The sequence below is a fragment of the Ostrinia nubilalis genome, chromosome 21 (genome assembly GCF_963855985.1).
Source record: "Ostrinia nubilalis chromosome 21, ilOstNubi1.1, whole genome shotgun sequence".
Taxonomy (NCBI): domain Eukaryota; kingdom Metazoa; phylum Arthropoda; class Insecta; order Lepidoptera; family Crambidae; genus Ostrinia; species Ostrinia nubilalis.
In genome coordinates, this window is record NC_087108.1 from 9,546,792 (window position 1) to 9,561,839 (window position 15,048).

A 15,048-nucleotide genomic window follows, 5' to 3' on the forward strand; every position below is an offset into this window, starting at 1 on the left:
CAGCTGGCGCCATTGGTGACCAAGGTCCATGTAATAAAGTAATTTATAAAAGGACTTTAATTGATTGGCGGTATCAACTACTCGATCAAACAAAATTGTTAATTTTTTGAGCTAATTTATTTTTATTCCATAACAATTTTTCTCGTCGTAATTCGTTCTATCACATTCTACCAAGTCTTTCACCGTGATTAAATAAAACTTATATTATAACTACCTACCAACTTAACATTGAAACTTTTAACAAATTAAGTTCATTACTTGGTGTTTAAAGATGAAACTGCGATTATTCTTACAGTTGAAAACATTCAAGCAAGAGCCATTTTTCTATCATTTTGTTTCTTTAAGTTGCTGTTAGCTTGAAATTGCTTCATTTGTACGAAAAAATGTTAATATATCATAGGTATTGAAAAAGTATTTTACCAAAACGACCATTTCACAGTTAAACACCTATCAAATCTATACTTATAATAAATCTGTAGAGAGGTCAATTCTGTACATGAAATATATTTTCAAAATAACTATCAGGGGGTGATTAGTGATCGATACTGATGCCAAAAATGCAATCAGTAAAATTTTTGTCTGTCTGTCTGTCTGTCTGTCTGTCTGTCTGTCTGTATGTTCCTTATAGAAACAAAAACTACTTGACGGATTTTAACGAAACTTGGTACAATTATTCTTCGTACTCCTGGGCAGGTTATAGGATACTTAGGAATTCCCACGGGCACGGGAATTAGCGGGAAAATCCTTTTGTATGAAAAATTTAAACTGCTTAAGTTAGACGCTTGAAATTTGGCATGCAGTTACCTTAGTAAACTTAAAGCTTAGTTACAACAGGATATTGCAAAATTCCCACGGGAACGGGAGTTAGCGGGAAAAAACATTTGTATGAAAAAATCTAAACCGCGTAAGATAGATGAAGGGGGTAAAACGGGATCCACGCGTACGAAGTCGCGGGCGGCCGCTAGTTATAAGTAAAAATGCAAATTATTTTAAAATTATTGAGTGTTTTTGCATTCATGAAATTCGCGAGGAATGTATTTTTCCCTTGGGTTGTCTATGACTCAAAATTATGTCAAATGAACTTAACCATGACACACTAGTAATTAATATGCAAACACTTCTGCCGTTTGACCAACCCAAAATGATTTTTCTGGATCAGCAAAAAAATTCAAATTATTGGACACAAATAGGCCACATGCACGGGCAACATATTAACAAAAAATCGGTCAAGCGCGAGTTGGATATGCGCACTAAAGGTTCCGTAACCACTCTGTTCCAGGCTTGTCTTGCAGCCTTGACTTAATCAGTTGAAAGATATTTTTTCAGTACGTCCGCGGCGACCGGACTTTAGTACTAAAAAATATATTTCTGTCGCGCTCGCACACTATACAGCGATAAGGATGGGTAGCTTGGGGTCATTGGACGAAATTCTATCTGCTCGGAATTTAACTGACTACAAAATTAAGTTTGTAATGTCAAAAATGTGGTATAACGAAAAATATTCGTCTTGGTCCTTGAGAAAAAGGGTTTTGAGAGTGCCATTTACTATTGACGTACGGACCCTTGAAATGAAGTTTAAAATCCAACATTCAAAGTTCTCCTTTATAAAAGGACCTCTTGTCGCAACTGACCAGTGTAAACCTACTTCACATCTAGTGGAAGGCGTATAGAAGGAGCAAGAAAGTACAAACTGCCACCACTATGCCGACGATCAGCGAGTCGCGCCGCTTGCGAGCGTTTATTCGGAACATCAGGCTATTCAGCATCGGGAATCTATGAACAAAATTAATTAGTTATTGAAAAACATTTACATAAACATAGGGACTTCATTACACCATATTAATTATTGTCAGTTCTTCAATCTCCAATGCATGTTGTTTTCACCTATAATTAAGTTTGCATTTAACAAGACGTGTCGTTTTTGTAAGTTTTTCTTGTGAATGCTACAATGTGACTATTATTTTGAACTCACTTTTCACTTATACAGCTAGAGGGTTTATCGGGAAAAATAAAACAATGTGCGCAAGGCACATCAAACACATAATATTCCTTTCCACATCAAAGGAGTCTACACTGCCGGCGGTAAATATTGCACATCGATGGAAAGAGACAATCGGCTAATTTTGCTTCATATACACTATTATTACCTGTGTCCACTATTATGGAAATTGGCACTCGTTTGTGTTCGGAAATTCATCATCATTATCATATTTAAAGTAAATGAATGAATGCTGACCTGTTAGTGATGTCGTTGAACCTCGTCTGCATGCGCTTGAAGGTCTGCCGCTGTGACGTGAGGTGCTCGCGCGCCTCCATGGCTATATTGATCTGCTCGTCCACGAGGATGTGAGAGCTGGAACAGATAGATATTGGTCTTTAAGTGATACAACTTTGATAGTGGTTAGTTCTTCGAACATAGCTGTACCAACACCACGCTGAACTGGAAATGTAAGTACTCATGATGGTTATTTAGTCTCCATTTTAAGGACGACCTTCTATAATATACCAGAGTGAATAGGGAGGATTTAACCTACACTTCTCTCGCTCTGGCCAGATAGGTCAGGGATTTGGTTATTTGCATATCTCTCTCTTAGTTGTCTCTTACAACATCCATGAGTAGAGTGAGGGTGGTGCCATCCTACCTCACTGAAACCACGATGAACACATACTCATGAGTATTATCATTAACATGATAATGCTAATGTAAAAAAGCTATTGTAAAAGCTAATAAAATACGTAATGCACTGTGAAAGTTAATTATGTTTCCTCTGTTTTAAACACACTCGTCTAAGTTCACAGTCACACTTAGGCAATTATCACACTACGCCGCGCTCCGCGTGATTTTATATAAAAAATCCCGCGCGCAGACGCGTTGTCAATGTGTTGTGCCGCGCGTGTATGTGGCATGTATACAAACTGAGGTACTTGCATACAATGATTAAATCTGTCGTCCCGCGTACCGCGGCGGAGCGCGGCGCAGTGTGATAATCGCCTCACCTGTGCAAGTGGTTGGCCTCCTTGGCGTACTGGTCGCGGCGGTTGAGGCCGGGCGGCGGGCTGCTGCCGCGGAGCAGCTCCTGCTGTAGTCATTGTGACTCCGCTGTAAGGACAGGCAGCCTCACCTGTGCAAGTGGTTGGCCTCCTGCTGTAGTCATTGTGGCTCGCTCCGCTGTAAGGACAGGCAGCCTCACCTGTGCAAGTGGTTGGCCTCCTGCTGTAGTCATTGTGGCTCGCTCCGCTGTAAGGACAGGCAGCCTCACCTGTGCAAGTGGTTGGCCTCCTGCTGTAGTCATTGTGACTCGCTCCGCAGTAAGGACAGGCAGCCTCACCTGTGCAAGTGGTTGGCCTCCTGCTGTAGTCATTGTGACTCGCTCCGCTGTAAGGACAGGCAGCCTCACCTGTGCAAGTGGTTGGCCTCCTTGGCGTACTGGTCGCGGCGGTTGAGGCCGGGCGGCGGGCTGCTGCCGCGGAGCAGCTCCTGCTGTAGTCATTGTGGCTCGCTCCGCTGTAAGGACAGGCAGCCTCACCTGTGCAAGTGGTTGGCCTCCTGCTGTAGTCATTGTGACTCGCTCCGCTGTAAGGACAGGCAGCCTCACCTGTGCAAGTGGTTGGCCTCCTTGGCGTACTGGTCGCGGCGGTTGAGGCCGGAGGCGGCGCCGGGCGGCGGGCTGCTGCCGCGGAGCAGCTCCTGTTGTAGTCATTGTGGCTCGCTCCGCTGTAAGGACAGGCAGCCTCACCTGTGCAAGTGGTTGGCCTCCTTGGCGTACTGGTCGCGGTGGTTGAGGCCGGGCGGCGGGCTGCTGCCGCGGAGCAGCTCCTGCTGTAGTCATTGTGACTCGCTCCGCTTTAAGGACAGGCAGCCTCACCTGTGCAAGTGGTTGGCCTCCTGCTGTAGTCATTGTGACTCGCTCCGCTGTAAGGACAGGCAGCCTCACCTGTGCAAGTGGTTGGCCTCCTTGGCGTACTGGTCGCGGCGGTTGAGGCCGGAGGCGGCGCCGGGCGGCGGGCTGCTGCCGCGGAGCAGCTCCTGCTGTAGTCATTGTGACTCCGCTGTAAGGACAGGCAGCCTCACCTGTGCAAGTGGTTGGCCTCCTTGGCGTACTGGTCGCGGCGGTTGAGGCCGGAGGCGGCGCCGGGCGGCGGGCTGCTGCCGCGGAGCAGCTCCTGCTGTAGTCATTGTGGCTCGCTCCGCTGTAAGGACAGGCAGCCTCACCTGTGCAAGTGGTTGGCCTCCTTGGCGTACTGGTCGCGGCGGTTGAGGCCGGAGGCGGCGCCGGGCGGCGGGCTGCTGCCGCGGAGCAGCTCCTCGCGCGAGCGCCGCGCCGACACCCGAGCGGAGGTCTTGGAGAACTCTTGCTGGTAGTCCTACAGTGCATGTGTGTTATAATTCTTGTATGATTTAGTTCAGTGGTTCTTAACCTTTAAGTCACGAGGGACCGTTTTACCAAATTTCTGTCTTGTCAGGGACCACTTTGCGCCGTTTGCGTTGTGTTGCTTCAACTCATCACGTCACGTCACTTGTTTATTACGATGTCTTCGCGTACCACTTGGAATGCCTCCAGGGACCACCAGTGGTCCGCGGACCACTGGTGGTCACCGGACCACCGGTTAAGAACCACTGATTTAGTTAAAGTCAAAGTCAAAGTATTTATTTGCAAAGAATAGGTACAATGGTTTAGGTGTTAAATTTAGGTAAAGTGCTACTATTCTGCTTAACAATATCAGCATGCAAATTTTGTGTCTAGGAATTCCTTTACACTATACAGGGTGTCCCGTAATGTAACGTCAAGCCGGAACTGGGTGTTGAGGCAAGTTGTGCTGGTTATCAGAAAAATATAAAAAAAAATCTATGTGGCATATTTTAAAAATAATAGGCATTTAAAAAAAATCAAAAAATTCTACACCAGGTGACGGTCCTTTTACTCGTGTTGCCACAAATCTTCACTTTTTCCAAATTTTTTTTTTGTTATGTAACCCTGAATAATGCTTCTCTAAATTGTTATCAAAATTACAAAACCAGCTGCTCCAACTTGGATGAAAAAAATACATTATTCCCAAAAAAAATATCAAAATATAAATTTTGCCTAGTTTAAACTGACTGTACTGAAAAAAAATTGTACTACGCGAGTGTGGCAAGTGACGTCATAATTTGGCGCATTTAGTAAGGATTCCAAAATGGTATAACACTTTGTAAAATCTTGCTGTAATTGTCGACAATTTTTGTTTATTGGAAATTATCCCGTTTTTAACTTTATCTACCTTGGTTAAAAATATTATTCTAATGTGCCCAAAATTCAAGTTTCTGGCTTAAGTGAGGTGGAGAAGCCATTTTAAAAGGTATGAGCGGGACGGAGAGGGCCATCTTACCAAGCAAGGATGTTATGGATATCTGTAACCGTAGCCGAAACTATCGGATATCCGAAATAAAAAAATGTCCATAACCGTAACCGAAACTGATTCAAAAGTTACGGATAGTTTCGGATTCGAAGGCCAAACTGCAAAACTCTATGAAATCTGCAGTATACACGCCGCAGCTGCAATGCCGCGCTGCCGATTTCATAGTTTTGCAGTTTGCGGTTGCAGTTTGCGGTCTGCGGCCCGTCTTGGAATTGTACCTTAAATCTTAATATTTGTTACCAACTTGTCTGGCATTCGCTGGCACCATCTAATATGCCAGCCTGTTTTACCTTTATCATACATAGGTGTCGTCTTAGTTGGTACATAAAGTAGCTATGTGGGTCACGCTCACGCAGCATCTTGCTATTTGTATTATACCTACATTTTTGAAATTCTAATAATTCCGTAACCGAAATTATCCGAGACTTTCGGATAATCTGAAATGATTTCATATCCGTGACCGTAACCGAAACCGGTATAATATTATTCTAATATCCGTAACCGTATCCATAACCGAAACTTCATATCCTTATTATCCCTGTTACCAAGTACAAGTGCAGGCAGAGCAGGTAGTAAAGGCGCGCGCACACGGGTGACTTTTATCACAGTATGTCAACTACTAATTACTGTCATGGTGACAAAAGTTTCTGTGACTGACTGTACGGTAGTCAGTCACAGAAACTTGAATTTTGGGCACATTAGAATAATAATTTTTAACCAAGGTAGATAAAGTTAAAAACGGGACTATTTCCAAAAAACCAAAAATTGTCGACAATTACAGCAAAAATTTACCAAGTGTTATACCATTTTAGAATCCTTACTAAATGCGCCAAATTATGACGTCACTTGCCACACTCGCGTAGTACATTTTTTTTTCAGTACAGTCTGTTTAAACTAGGCAAAATTTTTATTTTGAAATTTTTTTTGGGAATATATTTTTTTCATCCAAGCTGGAGCAGCTGGTTTTGTAATTTTGATAACAATTTAGAGAAGCATTATTCAGGGTTACATAACAAAAAAAAAATTTGGAAAAAGTGAAGATTTGTGGCAACACGAGCAAAAGGACCGTCACCTGGAGTAGAATTTTTTGATTTTTTTTAAATGCCTATTATTTTTAAAATATGCCACATAGATTTTTTTTTATATTTTTCTGATAACCAGCACAACTTGCCTCAACACCCAGTTCCGGCTTGACGTTACATTACGGGACACCCTGTAAATACAATTGTTTATAAGCCAGTCTTTTAAGTTCCGTGTCATGACAGTGGTTGACCCCTTCTTAAATCTATCTGGAATTTTGTTATAGATTTTTATACACATATAGTAACAGTTTTTTTTAAATAATGAAGTTTTTGGACAAAAATCTATTGCGAGTCTATCAGGGAATCTTGTGTTCCTTGGGTATATATCCTTTGCCCTCTGAAATATTTGAGGGTGTTGACTTACAAATTTAAATATTTCGAGAATGTACATGCTAGGAACAGTAAGAATACGTAATTTAGTAAAAAGTGGCCTACAAGAGTCAATCGGTCCACTTCGACAAATAGCTCGGATACATTTTTTTTGTGCAATAAATACTCTTTGGATGTCTGTGCTGTTCCCCCAAATTATAAGTCCATAATTGATGTTTGAGGCAACATATCTATACTTATAATAAATCTGTAGAGAGGTCAATTCTGTACATGAAATATATTTTCAAAATAACTATCAGGGGATGATTAGTGATCGATACTGATGCCAAAAATGCAATCAGTAAAATTTTTGTCTGTCTGTCTGTCTGTCTGTCTGTATGTTCCTTATAGAAACAAAAACTACTCGACGGATTTTAACGAAACTTGGTACAATTATTCTTCATACTCCTGGGCAGGTTATAGGATACTTAGGAATTCCCACGGGACCGGGAATTAGCGGGAAAATCTTTTTGTATGAAAAATCTAAACTGCTTTAGTTAGACGCTTGAAATTTGGCATGCAGGTACCTTAGTAAACTTTAAGCTTAGTTACAACAGGATATTGCAAAATTCCCACGGGAACGGGAGTTAGCGGGAAAAAACATTTGTATGAAAAAGTCTAAACCGCGTAAGATAGACGCTTGAAATTTGGCATGCAGGTACCTTAGTAAACTTAAAGCTTAGTTACAACAGGATATTGCAAAATTCCCACGGGAACGGGAGTTTGCGGGAAAAAACATTTGTATGAAAAAATCTTAACCGTGTAAGATAGATGAAGGGGTTAAAACGGGATCCACGCGTACGAAGTCGCGGGCGGCCGCTAGTCCGTAATATGCAGATAGCGTTACACTTAAAGAAGTTTTTACTGTCAGACGACGAAGGACGTAAGCAAATCTGTTTATCTTATTACAGACTCTTTGAACATGGCTAGAGAAATTTAAGCTCTTGTTTAAGACTATACCAAGAAATAGCATGTCATTTGATGATTTCAATATTAATATTTTGATGTCTTAACTTAAGGTTGATTTCCTTGCGTCCCTTTACATTGAATTGTACATATTTGGTTTTATTCAAGTTTATGTTTAATTTATTAGCCTCTAAGTAATCTATTGTATATTTAATTGTATTATTAATGTCAGATTCATAATTAATCACATTTTCAGATTTATTATTTATTATTATAGAAATGTCATCAGCAAACAGGATACAGTCATGTTCTATGAATTTCGGGAAGTCATTGATATATAATAGAAAAAGGATAGGGCCCAGCACGCTGCCCTGAGGGATACCTACCCCATTTATTTTGTAATTTGAACGGTAGGAAGTTTCAATGTTTCTATTGTTTACCCTATTAAGTTCAACGCATTGGCCTCTATCCGTAAGATAAGATTCGAGCCAAGAGAGTGCTGGACCACGTATCCCATATTTCTCCAGTTTTGCTAACAGAATGTCATGGGCTACACAGTCAAATGCCTTTGACATATCAAGAAAAAGTACCGTCGAGCATTGTTTTTGATCAAGGCCAAAGATTACCTTGTGCACTAGATTGAAGCATGCGAGTGTAGTGGACTTTCCCTTCTGAAACCCAAATTGTTCTGGCGCTATTAATTTAAAATTGTGACAAAAACTCATTAGTTTGTCTTTCATGGCCCTTTCAAAGACTTTTGACAAGATGGGTATTAATGTTATGGGGCGATAGTTTCCCATATCAGTTTTATCGTTTTTTTTGTAAATAGGTTTGACTACGGAGAGCTTGAGTGTTTTAGGGAAGCGACCTGTTTCGAAAGACAAGTTAATTATATGGGTCAAAACCGGGGCAATTACATGTTTGCTTAATTTTAAGATTTTAGTGCATATTTCGTCAAAGCCATATGAATTTGTATTTTTTAGTGACGTTATAATATTTATAGTTTCCGTCACAGTCAGAGGTACAAGGAATATAGAGTTTGCGGTACGATTTATTTTAGATAAGGCTTTAAGATAAATGTCGGGATCCTGAGTATTTTCTTTACTACTTACTTTAATGTAGTATTCATTAAATGCTTCTGCAATGTCTTTGGCGTTTTTTATTGTTTTGCCATTACATTGGATTTCTGAGATCACGTTTTCCTCTGTACAGCACTCTGTCTCATCTTTGATAAGTCTCCAAGAAGCCTTACAAATATTCTGGCTGCGCTGGAGGTAACGGTCATTACATAATTTTTGGGCTTTGTTTATGCACTTCCTAAGGATTTTAGAGTAGTTAATGTACCTAGTCCTATCAAGTCTTTCTTTTCCCTTGTAATATTTGAAACGTAGCAGTCTTTTTGTTTTAGTCGATATTTTCAATCCCCTAGTTATCCACTTAGGTTTTAATGAATTTGTATTTATTTTTAATTTTATTTTTGGAAAACAGGACTTAAACAATAATCCAAAGGTTTGGTGAAAATTGTCAAAAGCTTTATTTATATCATTTTCCTCCAAAACCTCTGTGAATGATAAGGATTTAAGGTAATCGCAAAACTTGTTAATATTTTCAGTACTGTATTCTCTCTTATAAACAAACTTGCAGTTTGCCTTTGGCTGTTTCTTTATTGGAAATGATAACATCTGAGCCGTGTTATGGTCAGATAAGTGCAATGGTAACAAAGTTCCTTTCGCCTTTTTTTTTGTTTCCCCGTGTCGGCTCGTCTATATGGGTGGTCAGGTTATAATTTGCAACTATGTCGTGGAGATATTGAGATGCTTTGGTCTTTTCTAAGGTATTGATGTTAAAATCCCCTGTAATAATGATTTTGTGGTTTTCAAATTTATTTGTTAGTTCATGTATTACCATTTCCAGTTTTGTCAAAAAGAAGTCGGCATACATAAAACAATGCCAGAATAACAGCTATACGTTTGATTTACCAAATCCCGTGTGGTATAACAGCAACAGGCTCATCTATCAGGAGTCAGGACTTGCCATTGCCCACAGTCAGAGAGAAAATAAAAAAACCACACACTCCGCTACAAGGATAGACTTTCAAATCATCCAAACACATCAGTCCAACAACTCATGACCATTGAAGGCTTCCTATTGCTAGTATACAGGGTGACTGGAACTGAACCCGCCATAGCTAATACGCGTATAGAGGAGGTCATTTGCTAATTATCGAACCTTACTTTCTATAACTAAAGTTTTATAGTTTAGGAGATATGTCAATTTTTATACTTTTTTCTGATTTTTCCGAAATTTGACCTAAAAACTGCTTCAATTTTTTTTCTCGCGTGATTCCAACAGTTTTTTTTATTTGATATTAATATCGAATATGTCTTTATCCAAATAAAATAAATTTCTGATCCAAATAATGATTGAATAGCTAGTTACGAGCCGCCAAAGTCTTACAAAAGTACAAACCACTATAAAAAATTCTACTTCGAATTCGATTGAAACAAAAATTAATGGTGATAATGGATTGCCAATGATCTTAAAAATATCTCTACCTTCTCTTCTTTCCAAAGGTTTATTCGATATTAGTATCAAATAAAAAAAACGGTTAAAATCATGCGAGAAAAAAAATTAAGCAGATATTAGGTCAAATTTCGGAAAATCCTAAAAAAAGTATAAAAATTGACATATCTCCTAAACTATAAAACTTTAGTCATAGAAAGTAGGGTTCAATAATTAGCAAAGACCTCCTCTATACGCGTATTAGCTATGGCGGGTTCAGTTCCAGTCACCCTGTATAAGCTAGTGTCAGGGGTCTCCTTAATAGATTCCAGGACCGTTGAGAAACAATACCGTCACTATGGACAATAGTCACTGTACTCCACCCTGCACATGACAAAGAACAGTGCAAACAGACAGGAGTGGATTATTATAGTTCCCTACAGATTTCCACTGGGACCACGGATATAAGAGAAATAAAAAATTAATAACAGCTATTGAGAACTGCTCTTATCATCATCATCATCGCCATCATGAGCCTCCTCCACATTAGTGGACGGTTTTGCCATAATCTCCACGCTTGGTAGGCAGGTTGGTGATCACAATTTAAAAGATTAATGTTTATCAGAGAGCACTTTTGCCCTTTCTCTGCTTATTGCTTTTCTAAGAATATTAGGCAAATAAAACAATATCCATAATAAGTCTTATTATTGCAAAAGAACATTTAAACCCATGCATTATTTCTTACCATTAGAATTTCTCTATGTCTCTTTATTGTGTGCATAGTGGCAGCACCTCCAGGTGCCATTTCTGCCATTTTGTCATTTATTGATGAAAGCTGAAAGACAATTTGAAAAAAGTATATGAATTAGTTATGTATAACTTTAATTAATTCCATGCAGTAACTATCTCTTCATTTTCTCTAACACTAGTTAGTGAACCTTGAACAATTAGACAACCTGATAAAAGCTCAAGGCTTTACTGCAGATCTAAAGGTCACCACCATATTTAGCTTCAATTAAAAAAATCTAACCATTCCCAATCAGATTTATTATTCTACTAAAGTGACTCTTACCTTATTCAACAACTGTTGTAACTCCATAGACATAGTATCGAACATATCTTCACTACTGATAAGTGGTGCACTCTCCGAGCTCAGGCCTGATGAGCCACTGCTCATTCCCAATTTACTGAATGCTACAAGCTTTACGTCTATGTCATTTTCCAGCATTCGAGCTTGCTTCCTCATCTCTGTAAGGATATTTTTTAGTGTTTATCATTTCAAATACATCAAGGGGTAATAATAGTAAGGACAAAGCCTATTTAACAGTGTCTTTTCTTGCAGCAATTGCTTTCTTGAGCCATATTCTCGGCTAAATTTATTTGGACAGGGGTAACAATCTATTTTGTGTGGTAGCACTATCAATAAATAAGATAGTGATCATCATGACTATTACTAATGCAATCTTGGCACTAGGTTTTGTAATTTAGAAGCAAATGTTGTTGGGTTATTACATGTGCTCTTAGGATTTAAATGAGTAAACGGGTTAAGGCGAAGTAATGGGATTATAATAAGATGTTTAGATAAATACATTAGGGAACGGTTTGAGTGTGCTACGTCATATCTTAACTCAACCGGTACTTCTTAGTTTTTACACACAAAGATACACACCTTCCCATGAAGATCCTGTAATAGACGACATGTTGATGCCTTTAACGAAAATACTGGATCGCGAATCGTTAAATTCCTTTAGCTTTTTCTCAAAACAAGAATAAAATTTACATTTCTTTCGATAAACCACCAAGCACAAAATAAAAATGACAGCATTGAATTTGACATTATTGACAGGCCATATGTTAAATTACCATTTATTTTTGTAGGAAAAGACAAAGGCGTTACACCATACAGCCAAGTTTATGAAAAGGCTATTGTTGTTAAAAAAATATTGTCTCTAAACCTTCTATAAACTAATTAAATAAAAAATGACAACCTCCTGGTCCTCCCCATGCCCATCAGTTTCAATAAAAAGATGTGGCACTTTACTACTGAGACATTGAGGCACGGACGGACGACTTGGGAGAATTTTAAAAGTGTTGTTTGTTGCACTGTATTGTTTGTCTACATTGTTATACAGGCTCACGAACACTTAATTAATGGTTTTTACTTAATCCAAAATATCCACATGAATAATAATAATTAGTTGTCGGAAAACTAGGAAATAAAACAAAACTGCTAATGCTGAATTTTCCCGCTTAAAAGTCCACGAGACCAGACGCTTTACCAGCTTTATGTTTATAGTATTTATTAGTAAAAGTTGTTAATTGAAGCTTTATAATGTAGGTATCATGTAGTAGGACATAAGGACATGAACGCATGAACCCACGACTAGAGATGTGCCGCTGAGAAAGTTCTCGTTCCCGGCAATATTCCCAGTGAGAATATTCTCGAGAACCGAGAACGCTCCCGGGAATATTCTCAGTGTTCTCGACAGAATACATTTAGTTTTAATTTTAATTTTGTTGTTTATATGTGATATTATTTGTAATGTTTCGATGTTTTATTAACTGGGCGTTAAGACTAGTCGTTATAAACAAGGCATGAAACGTGTGAGTGAGATATTGCTGTCTTGCTCACTCTTTTCGTGGCGAACGCGTACCGCGGCCTTAGGACTCGGCTACGGTATTTGAACATCAGTGTGCCTCTGAGTTTTAAGGCCCTTACCACCCTGGCGGATTGCAAGCGGATTCAAAGTGGATTTGAAGCGGAGTGGCGACGCGACGGAGAAGCAGCGTGAAAATATCGTAAAGCTTCCCAAAGGCTGCCCAGCCGAGCTGGATTCGATGATTGACCTTTTTTTCGAAGTTGGACCTACCTAACTGGACTGTTTGTCCCAGGTATATAATTATTGTCAACAACCTCGAGTGTAGAGTCTCCAACTTTTAGAGAAGTGGGTGCAACACGGTCTTTAGACATGATTTTTAAATCTTGTCCATGTTCATTTTAAGACTCACTTGTTGAGAGACTCTATTGAGGCCATCGAGCATTGTGTCTAGATCTTCCACGATCTCAGCCATGACTACGATATCGTCTGCTGTCTGGGTGATGTACTCGCCGTTGATATTTATGCTGAATCCGCTCCAGCCCAGAAGATTGAAAACATATTCCAGGGTGGTGATGATGACGTCTCCCTGTCTCACCCCTCGCTGCAACTGGATAGGTTTCGGGTTCTGATCTTAAAACGGACTGTCACTGTGGCGTGCCTTTCAACACTTTAATGTATCAATAGTCAATTTGGCACAGTTGAAGAGACTGAAGCACTGCCCATGTTTCAAACGAATCGAAGGCTTTCTCATAGTTCACAAACGCAAAGTGGCTGATTATACTCCTTGATCTTCCGTATAATCTGCTGTTGCGTATATTATTATGGTATATGGTACTAAAGCCTTTTCGGAAACCGGCTTGTTCGGGGGGCTGAAAGTCGTCGAGCCTGCTAGCGTGACAATTCGTAATGACTATCGAAAACAGCTTGTAGACATGGCTCAGAAGCGAAATGGGTCTATAATTCTTCAACAAGGTTTTGTTACCTTTTTTGAAGAGGAGTATTACCATTCTTCTAAGTGTCAGATCAATCTAGCTAGCACGTATTTTCTATAAAAATGTGTCCCTTACTAAGCGATTGTGAAATATGCCCTTAATGTCAAATAAGAATAGTTTAAAAAACTAAAAACACGCTTTTAATTATTGACACCACTAAAAAGCCAAAAATCATCAGGACCCTGGACATCATCTAGCATTAAAGTGCTCGAAAAGACAAATGCTACGAACCCAAACTCGATGAGTTTCCGCCGTTTCGTTTAGGAGTTCCTATGGCTACCTCCTGACTCCATCATTAGGACCCTGGAAATTATCTAGCACTTAAAGATCTCGAAAAGTTATCCAATGAACCCAAACTCGATGTGGTTCCGCCGTTTCGTTTAGGAGTTCTTTTGGCCACCTTCCAGTTCCATCATCAGACCAGCTGGTACCACAATATTGTATTGTCATTACTAATCTACATATAATTGCCAAGTTTCATGATGATACAAGACTTAGAAGTGCGTGTAATTCAGATTCTAAGATTCCATTACGTAGTAAGTTACATACACGACGACCTAATAAGAGCGTGTTAAAAACGAGAAAATGGACAGTTACATTATTTAATTACGTGTAAAAAGACATTTCTGTCATCTTACATATCATTAAAACGATATTTCACGACGAAAAAAATAAAATAAAATAAAGGTGCAGTTGCCAAGAATATTGCCGAGAAAGTTCCCGAGAATATTCTCGGGAACACTGAGAATATAGCCTTTCACTGCAAATAGAGTGTATTATTTAATATACACTTATCTGTTGACTTAATTTAAAACTATTTTACTTAAGAAAGTTTGTTTATTTCCATTTGATAAACATGATTCTCAACCTTTCTCACTTAGGAGAACGCTCCCGGGAACGCTCCTGAGAATATTCTCAGTTGAGAGAGCGTTCTCGGGAACGGCACATCAATACCCACGACCATACAAGTGTGAGATGAGCCGATATTGCTCTATTTCTAATTAATTTATGTTAAAATAAATAAATATTATTCTTATAAGTACGTGATTAGTAATTTATACCGAATATTTAAGTACATACTACTCGCCGTATCTACTCTCTACTTAAATACTTGGGTTCCTAAAGTTGTAGAGGTATTACTCCGGTGGTATCACTTTTAAACGCAATCAAGATAAATCGTAGTGATAGCAAGAGACTTAT

At 39.3% G+C, this 15,048-nt stretch overlaps 1 protein-coding gene across 1 annotated transcript; it reads right to left on the reverse strand.

Annotated features, from left to right (window-relative positions):
* Positions 1–966: 966 nt before the first annotated feature.
* LOC135082368 (Golgi SNAP receptor complex member 1) lies at positions 967–12,085 on the reverse strand. The gene is made up of 6 exons (XM_063977166.1): positions 11,926–12,085; positions 11,329–11,504; positions 11,002–11,091; positions 4,214–4,365; positions 2,237–2,353; positions 967–1,773 (listed from the first exon to the last, which is right to left on the reverse strand). The coding sequence occupies exons 1-6, from the start codon at positions 11,954–11,956 to the stop codon at positions 1,653–1,655; spliced, it is 687 nt and encodes a 228-aa protein (XP_063833236.1). The 5' UTR covers positions 11,957–12,085; the 3' UTR covers positions 967–1,652.
* Between the last annotated feature and the right edge of the window lie 2,963 nt (positions 12,086–15,048).